We start from the raw sequence: 15523 nt of genomic DNA, 5'->3' as shown, positions 1-15523 counted from the left end.
TGTCTTCCGCTGCTGGGGGATCCCTGATTGCAGTCGAGGTGGGTATATTGCTGCTCACGCCTCCTCCAACCCACACGCAGTCCTTAACATGCATTCTGCACAGGCGCCTCTCTATCTGCCAATCAGGGTCCTTACACAGCATTTGAAGACCCCACCCACATAGTCCGGTCATCCCGCCCTAGCAGAAATGTGTCTCCTGCAGGCACTGCCAATTATGCCGACTGGTGGCAACGGCGAGTTTCGAACCGAGGAGTTCAGAATCTCGGCGCTGGTGTGCTAGCACCCACCTGGGCCCTAGATATTTTTCTTGAGTCCGATCGGTGAGCCGCTCGGATCGAGTTGTTGAACAGTTAGCAATCGAGCGTTCGCCGTTGCTCAAAAACTAGGCATAATCCAGTTTGTTTGTTTGTTTATTAGGATTTTTTCGTCATGTTTTACACTTTGTAACATTCATGACAAGAACGGTAGTTACTCATTACACAAGATTCATCAGTTCACAAGGTTATATCGAACACAGTCATGGACAATTTAGTATCTCCAATTCATCTCAATTGCACGTAGTTGGACTGTGGGAGGAAACCGGAGCACCCGGAGGAAACCCACGCGGACATAGGGAAACTCCACAAGAAAGGACCCGGACCGCCCCGCCTGGAAATCGAACCCAGGACCTTCTTGCTGTGAGGCGACAGTGCTACCCACTTAGCCACCACGCCGCCCGCATAATCCAGAAACACTTGTGTGTCAACAGGGTTTTATGCCAGCCAGGCCGGAGCTTCACCAGATACAACTGCCCAATAATTTGAAGACCAAGTATCTATAGATATATTTATGTAATAATATCTATATATTATAATATCTAAATAAACAATATATAAAGTACAGGTTCCAATATGACAATGGAACGAGTAAGCTTTGTTCAGTCTTTGTTCCTATTCATTCCAAAGGTATTTAAGTTCAGAGCTCTGTGCTGACCACTGAGGTTTATTCACACTATGTCTTTGAGAAACAAGAAAGGACCTTCCCTACACTGTTGCTACAAAGATGGATGCATATACTGAGTTCTCTATAATTGACTTGATACACCTGTTAGCAATATGTGTGTTTAACACTAATTAGGAGGGGTGTCCACATACTTTTACATGCACAGCTCCTGAAACATGGTAGTGATTACACTACTGTTTGATGTGCTCAACACTTTTATTACACCCCCCCCCCCCCCCACACACACACACACACACACTCACTTGATTACAGAAATTCCTGCTCGAACCTCCTGCTGGAGAACTGACACTTGAGTGAAACGTTAATCAGCACCGAGTTACAGCTACATTGTTAGCACGGTCGACTTTATTCCATCGTAGCCACGTAGCCGGGAGACAGAGGTAGAGAGGCGACCGCAGGTGACCGCAGGGGATCAGGAGCAGCTAATGCTCTCCAACCGTATTAACCGGACGCCTCATTAAATTATCCAGGCTCCCTAAATGACTTTCAGGAGCAGACGGAGAACGAAAGCAGGACATGAAGGAGCCACTTAAAGCTAAAGCGTCTGCAGTTCCTCCAGCCTGCTGCAATCAAAGGCCGTCGCTGCTTTAACGAGCAGGGAACAGAGGCGGCCGCACCGCGTAAAACACTTATTTTTGAACTCGGGGAACGAGGAGCGCTCGGCTGGGTGTAAAATAAATGTGTGTGTAAGCCACGCCGGCCTGTTATTTCTAAACCCTGTTCGAAGCTAATAAACTAGCAATAGCATGTTCCAGTTTCTGTTTTTATTCCCAGCTACAACGCTTAGCATGTGTTTGATGTGTGGAGTTTTCTCCAGAAGCTACCAGGCTAAGGTACAGAGCTGTGAAAAAGTATTTGCCCCCTTTCTGCATTTACTAAAACGTTTTATGCGTTTCAGTTATGAAACACAACCAGGCTTGATTTCAGCACAATCCTGCTTTTTATTAAGAGCAATCACTGTAAAGTTTCTACAGGAACACTATGTTTATTTCTTTATTAGGATTTTACGTAATGTTAACATGCAAACTCCACACAGAAAGGACCCTGACCGCCCCACCTGGGGATCAAACCCAGGACCTTCTTGCTGTGAGGCGACAGTGCTACCCACTGAGCCAAAACAATGTCATGAAAAAGATATTATGTTCATATTCTGTATTACACTGATCAGCCTTAACATTAAAACCACCTCCTTGTTTCTACACTCACTGTCTATTTTATCAGCTCCACTTACCATATAGGAGCACTTTGTAGTTCTACAATTACTGACTGTAGTCCATCTGTTTCTCTGCATGCTTTGTTAGCCCCCTTTCACCCTGTTCTTCAATGGTCAGGATCCCCACAGGACCACCACAGAGCAGGTATTATTTAGGTGGTGGATCATTCTCAGCACTGCAGTGACACTGACATGGTGGTGGTGTGTTAGTGTGTGTTGTGCTGGTATGAAGAACAGCATGAAAGGGGGCTAACAAAGCATGCAGAGAAACAGATGGACTACAGTCAGTAATTGTCCTTTCTGTGTGGAGTTTGCATGTTCTCCCCGTGTCTGTGTGGGTTTCCTCCGGGAGCTCCGGTTTCCTCCCACAGTCCAAATACATGCAAGTGAGGTGAACTGGAGACACTAAATTGTCCATGACTGTGAACTGATGAATCTTGTGTAATGAGTAACTACCGTTCCTGTCATACATGTAACCAAAGAGTGTAAGACATGACAGGACAGGTAATTACTTACACAAAAATTCATCAGTTCACAGTCATGGACAATTTAGTATCTCCAATTCACCTCACTTGCACGTCTTTGTACTGTGGGAGGAAACCACACAGACCCTGGGAGAACATGCAAACTCCACACAGAAGGAACCCGGACCGCCCCATCTGGGTCGCTTAAAAAGAAGTTTGAATAACCCTGATCTACAGGGTGTATTTCAAACTTCTGCTCAAGGTTTCTTTCATCGGCTTTGGGTGCAGCATGACCCTGAATTGTCGCTTACTAAAAATAAATGAATGGATGAATAAATGAATCTCATGACTGTGATTATTTGCATTTTATAAACTTCTGGAACCCGACAGGGTGCTTGTCTGAACACATAAACACATTTGAATATTAAGGAAACATTTTTATTAGGAAAGTGATATTTTCTCATAGACAATATTGTGTGTATGTGTGTGTGTGTGTGTGTGTGTGTGCACGCTGTGAATTTGCTCTCAGCGCTTTCCCAACTCTCGGCCTGAGCTGGCGGAGGTAAAAGCATAAACCCGTTTCGTTGGTTCTCCATAAACCGGAGTGACAGTTTCTTTCAAACTTTAATTCATTTTCCCACTTCCTCTGCCATCAGCGCAGCCGGCTGTGCCTCGCGCCCTGAATTATTCGGTAGATCGATCTGGACCCGCTCCCCCGTCGCTCTGGAGGGGCCCGAAAACAGCATTTCCATGTCCTACACGTCCCAGCTTGACCTAAAGTGCCAGCGGCCGTCTATCACCTGCTCTCCATCAACCTCCGTACATACACCAGGAATGATAAAGAACAGCATGGAGAAAGACTTACTCATCTTCAGTCACTACTTCATCCTGATCAGGGCTGCAGTGGTTCCAGAGCCAGGCTTAAAATTGAAATACGCTATGAATGTGGCACCAGTTTCGATCAGCCAGTCCATCTTTTGCATACCCATATGTACACGGGGAGAACATACAAATCTTCTCACATATTTACATTTACATTTTCAGCATTTTGCAGACGCTTTTTATCCAAAGCGATTTACAGTACTGTGATAGCATACAGTCTGAGCAATTAAGGGTTGAACCCAGGTCCCTAGACCCAGCTGATCTGCAGCACCCACTCTACCAGCTGTACCACTGTGTCACCTATTTTTGTATCTAGACCTGGAGGGTATTCCACAATATTTTGGAGTGTGCCTGTGGGGATAACAAACCCCTGAACCCCTGAATGTCTAGGCAGATTGTCCACATACTTTTATTTTATAGTGTACATGTAACTCATGATTTCATTTGTAAGGGTGTTGGTGGGGTCATAAAGCTCCCAGAGGAAACCCACTCAGACATGAGGAGAACATCCACACAGAAAGGACCCGGACTGCTCCACCTGGGAATCGAACCCAGGACCTTCTTGCTATGAGGCGACAGTGCTACCCACCGAGCCACTGTGACTACCACTTTACTTTAAATCACTTATATACAATAAATACAATTCCAATGTAGCAACAGTTTGGGGAAGGTCATCTTCTGACCAGATTGAGCAGTTTGGTGTGAAGGAGGTGTCCACTCACAAGATCCCTGACCTCAACCCTATAAAACACCTTTGGGATGAATTGAAGTGTTGATTGCACGATCGTCTCTTTTGACTAAACGGACTCCAATTCCAACACACACATTCCAAAATCTTGTTGAAGGCTTGTTGTTGGATGTACAATAAGCTCCCGGTCGGGTGTCCACACTGATTTGGCTATACAGTGTATCTTATTAGAGTTTGTTCTAGGTTCTTAGAGGATCAGGAACTCTCACTCTGACTGAAGAGGATTTTTTTCTATCACACGTGACACTTTTAGGGGGACTTGAAACCCAATCAGGATGAAGAAACGGTGACCACATTACTCATCATACAGCGGGTGAGATCATGTCTAGCAGTGGTAACTCACAGCAACTGGACATAAACGTGAAGATGTTTCTCCACTCATTCAGTGAATCACATTTTATACTTGTCTGAATGAACACGTCCGGCAGGTAGACTTCAAAAATCAGAACACATCTAGAGGAACTGATTAGGAACCTCGGATGAGTGGTAACTTACCGCGGCTGAAGACCACGCTCTCGTAAGGGATCTTGTTCCGGGTCTCGAGGCTCGAGCAGTTCCACCGATGACCCCTGAACTGGTGCTGGCATTCGTGGATGGCGATCTGGATCCCCTGGATTGCTGAGGCCGTAACATCCGGGTTTCTCATGCACACGTCCAGCTGCTTCCTCGTCAGGCCCGGGAGGGTTAAACACACCGTGTTGGCATTGAGGATGGGGTCAAAGGGCATGTTCAGTCCAACGATCGCATTCGAATCTACCCTAGAAGAGAATTGATTAAGGTGGATTAATGAGAACTGACCACACCTAGTGTTAAATAATTTTGTTAATGTAGCATTTTTGTAATGCAGCATTTTGTTTATTAACAGAGTTAAAGTCTAGACCAAGACCAAACATAGACCCATAATAACTGAGACCAAGACAAGACCAAGCATAAGGAATATCAAACCCAGATTGTTCACAGGCTACAACAGTTTCAGTGTAGTGTAGCTGTGCTGGTTTAGTAGATCACCACAGAGGATTATCGCTAGATTTAATGATTTACAAGACTTTCAATACTTATTTGATTTATTTATTAGGATTTTAATGTCATGTTTAAACTTTGGTTACATTCATGACAGAAACTTTAGTTACTCGTTACTCACAAGGTTCATCAGTTAACGGACAATTTTGTACCTTCAATTCACCTCAGTTGCACGTCTTTGGATTGTGTGAAGAAATTGGAGGAAACCCACGCAGACACGGAGAAAACATGCAAACTCCACACAAAAAGGACCTGGACCACCCCACCTGGGGATCGAACCCAGGACCTTCTTGCTCTAAGGCGACAGTGCTACCCAATAATAAATAATGGCCTTCAATAATTAAAAATCAAATACTATCATTATGTTTGGGTGCTCTGGTACTGCAGCAGTCTAATATTCTGGTAGCAGTTTGAGTTAGTCTTTGGACAGCTGTTGGCCGTGTCTGAGGGAGTGAAGGTTGGATGGGGTTTTAATAGTGACTCCTGCTGTCTGCTCCAGCACTAGCATGAAAAATAGAGGAACACACAGAGCACAATGTGACTCTAAAACTCTCTCTACAACTCTCATGTAGAAGGTCCTGGGTTCGATCCCCAGGTGGGGCGGTCCGGGTCCTTTCTGTGTGGAGTTTGTATGTTCTCCCCGTGTCTGTGTGGGTTTCCTCCGAGTGCTCTGGAGACACTAAATTGTCCATGACTGTGTTCGATATAACCTTGTGAACTAATTAATCTTGTGTAACAAGTAACTACCATTTCTGTCATGAATGTAACCAAAGTGTAAAACATTACGTTAAAATCCTAATAAACAAACAAACAACTCTCAAGTTGGAGGGGGCGGATGCAAGTCTGCAGCTCTCCTTGGCCGGTGTAAAGCTGGTGCAAGAAGCGGAATAAAGAATTGCATGGACTTAAATGACTACATTGGAATAAAACGCTTGATTAGAAGACGTTCCCCAAGTAAGCTGCAGACAGGAACAGCTTAGCAACAGCGTAGACTATCCTAAAGTGATATTTTTGGAAAAGTGATCTTACAGGTTCTGGTGCGAGTGTATAAACGCCTTAGGGGTGTAATTATCACACCTACACATTATTGTTTGTTTAGGCAGGTACAGGACTTCCATTCCTCAGTCTTCAATTATTAATTTATTCCTCCTGCATTCCTCTTCATCAGAAATGCATTCTCCTTTTTTTGCAACTTCCCAATTTAGATATGCTCAGTTTCCCTCTGCTGCTCGCACGACACCCGCTCTTGTCAGAAAGAGCCGCGAGCTAGTACACAACCCCAATGCTACATGCAGACTCTTACAGAAGGTCTCGGCATGTACGGAGGACCACGTTTACTCTCTCTGTATTCTTAACACAAGGGTGTTAAAGGGACACTCACTGTCTATTTTATCAGCTCCACTTACCATATAGAAGCAGTTTGTAGTTCTACAATTACTGACTGTAGTCCATCTGTTTCTCTGCATGCTTTGTTACCCCCCTTTCACCCTGTTCTTCAATAGTCTCTCCCAGTACCACCACAGAGCAGGTATTATTTAGGTGGTGGATCATTCTCACCACTGCAGTGACACTGACATGGTGGTGGTGTGTTAGTGTGTGTTGTGCTGGTATGAGTGGATCAGACACAGCAGCACTGCTGGAGTTTTTGAACACCTCACTGTCACTGCTGGACTGAGAATAGTCCACCAACCAAAAATATATCCAGCCAACAGCGCCCCGTGGGCAGCGTCCTGTGACCACTGATAAAGGTCTAGAAGATGACCGACTCAAACAGCAGCAATAGATGAGCGATCGTCTCTGACTTTACATCTACAAGGTGAATCAACTAGGTAGGAGTGTCTAATAGAGTGGACAGTGAGTGGACACGGTATTTAAAAACTCCAGCAGCGCTGCTGTGTCTGATTCACTCATACCAGCACAACACACACTAACACACCACCACCATGTCAGTGTCAAAATGTAACATGCAGATTTCTCGTTAAGTGGTTCTACACACTTACCAATACTGTTAATTACAAATACAGATGAATTGACTTAAGAACAGCCCTTCGGAACCAGTTAAGTTCGTAAGTCAAGGGTCCACTGTAGCTGAAATGTATTTAATGGTTAACCTCATTTACTTTATTAATTCTTGAAATTGTAATTATATGCGTATTTCATTGTTGATGCCTTCAATGCTTTCAAAAAGAGTTGGAACAGGGAAAATAAGACTGGGAGATGAAAGGAGCATTTCTACAAGTTTCAATCATTTGAGCAAAGATGATTTGAGGTTCACTGCATTGCAAAAACTGCATAAGTGAATACTCTAGCAGTTTACATTTTACAGCGTTTCTCAACACACAGTTGCAAGAAATATAGAGATTCTACCATCTACAGTCCATAACATGATCAAAACGTTTAGAGAATTCTAAGTTATCTGTGTGTACAATCAATATTGAATGACCCTAAACTTCAGCTCATCAGACTGCACTGCATTAAACATGCTTCTGTTTCGAAACTCGGTGTTGCCACCGGTCGGCTGAGCGCCATCTAGCGGGCATAATTGGCAGTGCCTGCAGCAGATACTAATTGGCCACCGTATCTGCAGGGTGGGGGCCGGACTATGTGTGGGTGGGTGGGTCTTCATACACTGTGTAAGGACTCTGACTGGCGGAAGAGACGCCTGTGCAGAGTGCAGGGACGAGAAGAGGAGGGCTGTGCACGTGTCGGAAGAGGCGTGTACAGCGACGTGCTCTCCTCTGATTCAATCTGGTATCTCTCAGCAGCGGAAGACAAATTGAGTAAGCTAAATCGAAAGGAAAATAGGGAGAAAATGCATTAAAAAAACATGCTGCTGTGATGAACAGAACCACATGGCTCTGGGATCCTTCAGAAAACCCACGTCAGTAAACACAGTTCACCGCTGCATCTACAAATACAAGTTCAGAATCCATTATAAAGCAGAAGCCAGATGTAAAAGACTTCTCTGAGACCAAACCTCTCTGAGATGGACTGATGTAAATGGAAAAGTGTAAGGTTTAAAATCTTTGTTTATGAGCAAACCATTCTTGCTCATAAATGACTGAGCCTTTCATTAAGGCCAGCATAATGAAACTTGTTTACTCAGGTAACGTTTTAATTTCATATTTAATTTTTAATGTCCTAACTATTATATATAATTTAGCTAAATTTGTGCCTCAGATTTGTAATGGTTTTCAGCCTTCATGAGTAGAAAGTATAAATAATAAAACATTTATTTCTGAAATGATGCTGAACTGCTGGTGAACGTTTTCTCTTCAGCTGAATGTGATCAGGATTGTACAAATTTTTTACAAAAGTAAAAAAGTTCAAGCGTATTATGGGTTATTATTATTATTATTATTATTATTATTATTATTAGCTAGATATAATTATTTGGAAGGCATCAACTTAGACATTGGTGTATGATTACAAAAATGTATAAAGCTTATAAAATAAAACTTTAAAAGTACCTTATTTGTGCTGTTTTACCATATACACCAATCAGCCATAACATTAAAACCACCTCCTTGTTTCTACACACATTGTCCATTATTTCAGCTTCACCATATAGGAGCACTTTGTAGTTCTACAATTACTGACTGTAGTCCATCTGTTTCTTTACATACTTTTTTAGCCTGCTTTCACCCTGTTCTTTAATGGTCAGGACCCCCACAGGACCACCACAGAGCAGGTATTATTTGGGTGGTGGATCATTCTCAGCACTGCAGTGACACTGACATGATGGTGGTGTGTTAGTGTGTGTTGTGCTGGTATGAATGGATCAGACACAGCAGCGCTGCTGGAGTTTTTAAACACCTCACCGTCACTGTTGGACTGAGAATAGTCCAAACAAACAAATATTTCCAGCCAACAGCACCTCATGGGCAGCGTCCTGTGACCACTGATGAAGGTTTAGAAAATGACCGACTCAAACTGCAGCAATAGATGAGCGATCGTCTCTGACTTTACATCTACAAGGTGGACCAACTAGGTAGGAGTGTCTAATAGAGTGGACACGGTATTTAAAAACTCCAGCAGCGCTGCTGTGTCTAATCCACTCATACCAGCACAACACACACTAACACACCACCACCACGTCAGTGTCACTGCAGTGCTGAGAATGATCCACCACCCAAATAATACCTGCTCTGTGGTGGTTCTGTGGGGGTCCTGACCATTGAAGAACAGGGTGAAAGCAGGTTAAAACAGTATGTAGAGAAGCAGATGGACTACAGTCAGTAATTGTAGAACTACAAAGTGCTCCTATATAGTAAGTGGAGCTGATAAAATGGACAGTGAGTGTAGACACAAGGGGGTGGTCATAATGTTATGGCTGATCGGTGGATAATAAATGAGCTGTGCACAGTGTGTCAATCATATCACCTGTAAATCCACATTTTAAGTACAGTCTTCATTATTTTCATCCCTTTATAAACCTTAATAGAGTTCTAAAGCAACACTAGATCCTCTGACTGAAGGTGAATCACAGATGTAAACTCGAGAGTATCAGTTCTGATCCAATCATAGTTCCCTGAAAGGTTCCCAGATACGAAAGAAGGTATTAAAATAATAAGCAGCAGTTCTGTTCATCTTAAATTATATAAATAAATAAGTAAATAATGTTAAGTTAATCAGAAGGTTGCTGGTTCATGCCTTACCACCACCTGGTTGCCACTGTTGGGCCCTTAAGCAAGACACTTAACCCCTAATTGTTTGCACTTTATTCAGTCACAGTTTTAAGCTGCTTTGAATAAAAGCATCTGCTAAATGCCATAAATGCAAAGTACAGTTGTGATCCTACAGGCCGAATGAGGAACCTTTACATCCTCCTGTATCTCCAAAGTGAGATTTAAAAGCCGCACCCTGCTAGGAATGATAAAACAATAACACACCTATATCATAATAAAAACAGCTACAATTATATGGGACTAAATTATAGCTACATTTTATGGCCAAAAGTATGTATACACCTCAGCAGGAGCAGAATCTGTGTACATAAATATAGTTAGGACTTGCCAACAATCCCTGTGCCCACTTCAATCCCTGCAGCTATAACAGCCTTTACTCTTCTGTAAATGTTTTTCCACAAGAATTTAAATGTGTCTGTTAAATATTGTGCCCATTTGGGTGAAAAAGCATTTGGGAGGTCAGTTGCTGATGCTGAATGAGAAGACCTGGCTCACAATCCATGTTTCAGTTCATTCGAAAAGTGTTTAAAGGTTTATAAAGGTTTTATACACCTGTTGGCAATTTATGTGGCTGAAACACACAAACCTAATAATTGGAAGCAGTGTCCACATACATTTGGTCATGGCGTGTAAGTTTATATATCGACTGTGGCTCAACCTGAAAGAAATCTATGCAACACTGGGAAACATTTAAAAACATTTAAAACTATTAATTTAGAAAAACAGTAATAACACGGTGTGATAAAAATATTTAACATAATAAATCATTTATTCTATTCAGAATAGAAATTTGTGCCACATTTTTAACTGATTTCAGCCTTATTCATAAGCAGAAAGTATAAATAATGACACATTTACATCTGAAATTATGCTGAACTGCTGGTCAACGTTTTCTCTCCAGCTGAATGTGATCAGGATTGTACAAACTGCTCAAGTAAAGTCAGTTCAAGTGTATTATGGGTTATTGTTATTATTATCATCGTCATCATCACTATATTACTACTACTACTACTATTATTTTAATCATTATTATTACTAATGCCATTACTTGTATTGTTATAGTTACTACTACTACTACGTTATTATTATTATTATAATTATCATCATCATTAATACTTTTACTACTACTACTATATTATTATTTTTATTATTACTATTATTATTATTATTATTATTATTATTGCTACTACTACTACTATATTATTATTTTTATTATTACTGTTATTAATATTATTTTTATTGTTATTATTGCTACTACTACTACTACTATATTATTATTATTGTTATTATTTTTGGGCGGCTCGGTGGGTAGCACTGTCACCTCACAGGAAGAAGGTCCTGGGTTCGATCCCCAGGTGGAGTTTGCATGTTCTCCCCGTGTCTGTGTGGGTTTCCTCCAGGAGCTCCGGTTTCCTCCCACAGTCCAAAGACGTGCAAGTGAGATGAATTGGAGATACAAAATTGTCCATGACTGTGTTTGATATTAAACTTGAACTGATGAATTTTGTGTGTAATAAGTAACTACCGTACCTGTCATGAATGTAACCAAAGTGTGTAAAATCCTAATAAATAAATGCATATTATTATTATTGATACTACTATTACAAGTAAGACTTTCTAATCTACATATTTAATTTTATTATAATTTTTTTAACCAAGTTCTCTTATATTATTAGTTTATCTCTATATACAGTACAGGTCTGGATGATTGGCTGATCTGGGTTTGGCTAAACTAATTTTAAGGTGTTTTTATGCACTTAAAATCTGGTTGTTTGCAACATAATGTAACTTATGCATGTCATTCAAATTTCTTAAATTATAGATATTTTGAATTAAACAATAAATCCGGACAAAAATAAATAAAGAAATAAAGAAGATCATGTTAACTTGGGTGTCGTACTTCTTGAATTATAAAAAAACAAAATGCAAAGTGATTTTGACAAGAAAAATATAGATATATTTTATATTCGTGTTAAAATGCATGTAATAAAACAGCTGTTAGATAAAGGAGTGATGCTTTTATTAATTCCTACAGCTAAGAAATAACGCGATGGGTTGAATAGATGCACATGTCGCGTTTAGATACATTCAATAAGAAAAAGTTTTACTTTCTTGTTTTCTTTGCTGTTTTTGTGTTCTTAGTTTTGAGGACAGTAGGCTGTGGTGTTAAATCGTACAAAATCAGACTTACGAAGCAGAAACGGAACTTTATTCTGGTAAAAGGACAGAAAGATCAAGTGTGTTTCCATCACTTCGACACATCTGTATGTGATTGACCCTCCGTACAGAGTGTTCGGCTACAAAAACATCTGTAGAGATTTCCAAAAGTGCATCAGCACCACATCTCATCCAGCTTCTGATTCTGATTCAGAACGGTGAGATTCTCCAACTTTGAGAAGAATTCCAACTAATTCGCAAAAAAGTTCAGATGGTTTTACGCAACAGTGCGATTTCGGCAAATTATGACGTAGAATATTATTATAACGTCATTAAAGCAGTGTGATAAATATTCACCCGTAATCACACACTTCATTCAGGACGTGTTTCAATAAACACCAGGTTTAATCTGCACGTTTAGGAGGTTTCATCAGGCTGATTTGGGAAGAAGGTGAGAAGATCGAACTTACCTTTGAATCAGAGCGCAGCCGAACAGGTAGAGAATGAGGAACAGTCCCATCCTGGATTCCCAAAACAGAAGAATGATTAAGATCACACACGTCCTGAGGATCAGCACCAGGCTTCGGTTCCAGCAGGGCACAGGTCCAGCTGCGTGTGAGAGAAGTGTGTGTGTTAGGATCCGACTGCTTCTCCAGGTTCCTGCACTGAGCGAGTTCAGATACGCACTGAGAGGAGAAGCTGCAGCATGCCGTCATTCATCTCACCACACACACACACGCACAGAGCGAGAGAGAGAGTTCACACTCACTCATACACACTCACACTCCTCACGTTTATACACACACAACTTTATCTGCAGGTGAGCTTCACTTTACTGTGTGTACCAGCAGCTGGTGCTGGAGTACACACACACACACACACACACACACACACACACGAGCCCGAGCGCACACATGGTGCGGGCTGCAACACGCACTAGGTAAAGAAAGCAAAAACCCTGGAGAAGCTGCAGTGGTGTGTGTGTGTGTGTGTGTGTGTGTGTGTGTGTGTGTGTGTGTGTGTGTGCATTTATTTATTCAATTCCTTAATCGCGTCATCTTGGTCAGCAATGGGGGTTAAAATAAACCCTGGACAGACTTTTAGTCAATCTCAGGGTACCTCACTCACTCACTCACAAACTCACTCACTCATATTCACACACACACACACACACACACACACACACACACACACACACACACACACACACACACGCACGCACACACTCATTTATTCACTCACTCACTCATATTCACACACACACACACTCACTCACTCACTCATTTATTCACTCACTGACTCACTGACTCACTCACTCATTTATTCACTCACTCACTCATTCACTCACTCAATTATTCACTCACTCATTTATTCACTCACTCACTCACTCATATTCACACACTCACTCACTCATTCACTCATATATTCACACACTCACTCACTCATTCACTCACACTCATATATTCACACACTCACTCACTCATTCACTCACTCACTCACTCATTCACTCACTCACTCAAATATTCACACACTCTCACTCACTCATTCACTCACTCAATTATTCACTCACTCATTTATTCACTCACTCACTCACTCATATTCACACACTCACTCACTCATTCACTCATATATTCACACACTCACTCACTCATTCACTTACACTCATATATTCACACACTCACTCACTCATTCACTCACTCACTCACTCATTCACTCACTCACTCAAATATTCACACACTCTCACTCACTCATTCACTCACTCACTTATTCACTCATCCATTCATTCACACCCACTCACTCACTCACTCTTACTAATTCACTCACACACTCACTCACTTATTCACTCATCCATTCATTCACACTCACTCACTCTTACTAATTCACTCACACACACACTCACTCACTCACTTATTCACTCATCCATTCATTCACACCCACTCACTCACCCACTAATTCATTCGCTCGCGTATAGTGACCCATTCACTCACACATTTATTCATATAGTCACCTGCACACCCACCCATTTACTCACACAATTAAGAGAAGCCAATCCACCATCTGCATGTTTTTAGAGGTGGAATAAAACCAGAGTGGCTGGAACAGTGGGTACGGATCCTGAAATCCTTGCTTCCAGTCACTGGAGTGTAAGGAGTCTTGGCATCTTCTCCATGTGTCCACTCGGTTTTCTCCCACCTCCATAAAACATCTAGAAGGTGTGATGCATGCTTGATGTTCTGAGAAGGCAAAATGCTTTAGGTTCCTCACCTGATGAGAACATTCTGTGAAGGCATCAAGTATTGCAATGTGGTGCAGCAGGTTGTGTTGGTGCTCCACAGCCCCAGGTGGTTTGATCTTGCTGTCATGTTGTTATGGGCCTCCTGTAGGTCCTACAGTTCTCTCAACCTCCAAAAGTACGAGGTGAACTGAAATTTTTAAATGTGATCCGATGCCTAGTTTTTTCTGGAACAGGATTTAGACTCATCAAGGCCTTGACTATGGTGGAAAGGTGACTGAAGATGAATGAGTAAACTGAAAACCTCCTGGCTTCCTGCAGTGGCTTCCAGAAAGAGATACCAAATAATATTTAAGTTCCTTAAAAAGCTTTTGTGGTAGGTTCCTCCAGCTTCCAACTTACTGTATTTGTACAAGTTAATCCATGTCCTAATTAGAGCTACTGGTCAAATCTTGGGCTTCCTGAGTGAGTTTGCATGAGCTGCATCTTAACCCAGGACTCTTGTAGTCATTTCCACATGGTTCCAAAAATTCTCTACAGGGGAACTAATTTTCATTTACATTTTTGGCATTTAGCAGGTGCCTTTGTCCAAAGCGACTTACAGTACTGTGACAGTATACAGTCTGAGCAATTGAGGGTTAAGGGCCTTGCTCAAGGGCACAACAGCAGCAACCTGGCAGTAGTGGGGCTTGAACCAGCGACTTTCGGATTATTAGTCCAGTACCCTAACCACTAGGCTACAGCATGCCCAACTCAGGTCTGATTATAATAATTGATTTAATGCTTTACACCCACATGCTTGGGCGGCACGGTGACTAAGTGGGTAGCACTGTCGCCTCACAGGTTTCTGCGTGGAGTTTGCATGTTCTCCCCTTGTCCGTGTGGGTTTCCTCCGGGAGTTCCGGTTTCCTCCCACAGTCCAAAGACGTGCAAATGAGGTGAATTGGAGACACTAAATTGTCCAGTACTGTGTTTGATACTGAACTTGTGAACTGATAAACCTTGTGTGATGAGTAACTACCGTGTCTGTCATGAATGTAACCAAAATGTAAAACATGATGTTAACAAACAAACAAACACCCTCATGCATTGAGCTTTCTCACATGTAGTTGTGAC

At 41.8% G+C, this 15523-nt stretch overlaps 1 protein-coding gene across 1 annotated transcript in view; it reads right to left on the bottom strand.

Annotated features, from left to right (window-relative positions):
- The window catches only part of wnt10a (wingless-type MMTV integration site family, member 10a), a 32603-nt gene extending 19909 nt beyond the window's left edge, over positions 1–12694 (bottom strand). The window contains exons 1-2 of the mRNA XM_063005710.1: positions 12645–12694; positions 4805–5067 (exon numbers count right to left, since the gene is read on the bottom strand). Coding sequence (XP_062861780.1) covers positions 4805–5067; positions 12645–12694 — 313 coding nt within the window. The remainder of the gene's footprint in view (positions 1–4804; positions 5068–12644) is intronic.
- Between the last annotated feature and the right edge of the window lie 2829 nt (positions 12695–15523).

The sequence above is a fragment of the Trichomycterus rosablanca genome, chromosome 12 (assembly GCF_030014385.1).
Source record: "Trichomycterus rosablanca isolate fTriRos1 chromosome 12, fTriRos1.hap1, whole genome shotgun sequence".
Classification (NCBI taxonomy): domain Eukaryota; kingdom Metazoa; phylum Chordata; class Actinopteri; order Siluriformes; family Trichomycteridae; genus Trichomycterus; species Trichomycterus rosablanca.
This window is presented reverse-complemented; position numbering and strand designations above follow the sequence as displayed.